At 56.1% G+C, this 2,431-nt stretch overlaps 1 protein-coding gene across 1 annotated transcript; it reads left to right on the forward strand.

Annotated features, from left to right (window-relative positions):
• Positions 1 to 927: 927 nt before the first annotated feature.
• Positions 928 to 1,814, forward strand: LOC128276411 (cuticle protein 16.5-like). The gene is made up of 2 exons (XM_053014873.1): positions 928 to 939; positions 1,087 to 1,814. Exons 1-2 carry the CDS (start codon positions 928 to 930, stop codon positions 1,783 to 1,785), a joined length of 711 nt encoding a protein of 236 aa, XP_052870833.1. The 3' UTR covers positions 1,786 to 1,814.
• The last annotated feature ends 617 nt before the right edge of the window (positions 1,815 to 2,431 follow it).

The raw sequence follows: 2,431 nt of genomic DNA on the forward strand, positions 1-2,431 counted from the left end.
CTGTAATATATTGCCCAAAACGGAGGGACCCCCCAAAACCCATCAACTCAATAGCGCCCCAGCCAGCGCGTAGGTCATGTAATTATGGGAAAACTAGCCTCCCCCCGGTCGCGGTTTAAAGGTTGTGTCACAACGGTCTTCGGCCGAGGTCTGAAACACCCCAAATAGCACCGGCAAGGTAATTAACCTGCGGTGGCCCCGTGCGTTGCTGCGATCACAGCAGTCGATTGTCTCTCGAGTCCGATCTTCCGACGTTTTTGAGGTTCGCGTTTCGATTTCATCTTAGACCCGATGACGTCACCATGGTGGCCTCCTGCTCGGAGGCTTCCTTCGCCGCCGGGCCCGCCACCCGGCTGGGAATAATGGATCAATCTTTTCGCGCGTGTCACCCCGCGTCCCAGGGCAGACTTGGGCAATAAAAATCGACTAACAAGCATGCGACAAAAATAAACAATCGACACCAGCGGGCGACATTCCAGCGGCACAGACCGGGGCGCCATATTGGCCGAAATGAAAAAAAAACGCTTTTAAACGAAAACGAAATCACTAACGAAGTCCTCCGGCCGCTCCGGTTGTAGGTGAGAAAATGGATTTGTTCAGCGGATCGGAGTTGTTGGAGTGGAGGGAGTTGGAACTTGGAAGCCCCAAGTGCCATTGATTCACTTTGAGAAGAGTGTGATGTGATAGTTCTCTTTCTCGCCGCTCGTTTCGGAGCTCGTGCCGTGGCCGTTTTTATAACTCATCCCAGAAGGTCACTCCGGTGTGGGCTCCGCACTCCGTTCCTCTTCAAAGTGGCGTAAGGAGGCGCGTGTGACTGCGGTGTCGTGTCGGCGCGGATTTTCATATAAATATTAGGCGAATCGCTTCCAGTGGCATCATTGCGCCTCTAGCAGCGACTTAGTGCAGACCTACCAAGAACGCAGCGAAATGGCCTTTAAGGTAAGTTGGTGGTGGCCCCACGGTTCCAGAGGACATTCCGTGTGTGTCTGTGTGTGTTTGTGTGTGTGTGACCAAGTGATCCCGGTGGCGTTGGATTCCGGTGCATCCTTTCTGATGTCTGTGTCTTGCGTGCCTTCCGTTCCGTAGATTGTTGTTCTGTTCGCCACACTGGCCCTCGCCAGCGCTGGCTACCTCGAGCCGGAACATCACCATCAGGTGTCGTACGGTGCGGCCCCGGTCGCCCACCACTACTCGTCCGCTCCGGCCGTGAGCTACAGCTCGATCACTCGCCACGACTCACCGGCGAAGGTGGCCGTCGCCAAGACGGTGGCGTACGCCGCCGAGCCCTCGGTGCACTATGCCGCCCCGCTCACCAAGACCCTGGCCTACGCTGAACCGTCGGTCCACTACGCGGCGCCCCTCACGAAGACCTACTCCGTGCACGAGCCCACCCTGAAGACGGTCGTTGCCCAGCCAGCGCCGCTGTACGCCAAGACCGTGTACGCCCAGGAACCGGCCCATGTCTACGCCCATGGCGCCAAGACGGTGGCTTATGCCGCGCCGCAGGTCCACTACCAGGCCGCGCCCCAGGTCCACTATCAGGCCCCGACGCTGCTGAAGAACGTGGAGTACAGCAAGACCCTCGCCTATGCCCCGCAGTACGTGTCGCAGCCGACCTACACCAAAACTCTGGTCGCCGAGCCGCAGCCTCTGTACCACCATCACCACAGCGCGCCGGTCTACGCCCATGGCGCTCCGGTTGTGGCCACCAAGACCCTCGGCTACGCCGAGCCGCACGTGTCGCACGTCAGCTACGCCGACAACAGTGCCCACTACGCCTGGTAAGCGTTCCGCAAGGACCGCGAGACCGCGAGACCAACCATAAAACTCAGGAAGACACAAACACCTTGCCTTGCCAATATGTTGAATGATCGTTGAAAATACATAACTTATTATGAACTCACGAACTCTTGAGCACACACTTCGCACCGAATGAAAGAACTGAAGCACGCGAGGACACAAGTCTCAGTCGAAGTCTGGTGTGAGAATTTATGGCTACTAATTAAGGCGTTTTAGGCTTAGGCCGAACCTTAATGACCAGTGCGCGCGCGCTCAAGGACCGCTCGGTGGGGCTCAAGGAGAGTCGTTTACATCCCTAGGAAGGTTAAGGTAAACCTAGCTTTTATGGCGTACCGGGTGGCTAATGAGAGAATCCTAATGATGGACTTCGCCCAAGCGCTTTCAGGAGCTCTCAATTGCATAAACACATTTTTATAGGCTTCACCACGACTGCACAACTCAATTCGTCGTTGCAAGGGATCATAACATGCAAATGAAGAGCTGGCCACTTCACTTCAGAGCTTTTCATCGCATCTTTCTGGTCCATGATTGATATGCTGCCTCAATGTTCCACGTGACCTCGGTACCGTGCGGAACAAAGGCCAGCGGATGGAAGTCCTTACAAGGAGCTGGGCGGGCTGTTGAGGTCGAT

This window comes from Anopheles cruzii, unplaced genomic scaffold, assembly GCF_943734635.1.
Source record: "Anopheles cruzii unplaced genomic scaffold, idAnoCruzAS_RS32_06 scaffold01136_ctg1, whole genome shotgun sequence".
NCBI classification, from domain to species: Eukaryota; Metazoa; Arthropoda; class Insecta; order Diptera; family Culicidae; genus Anopheles; species Anopheles cruzii.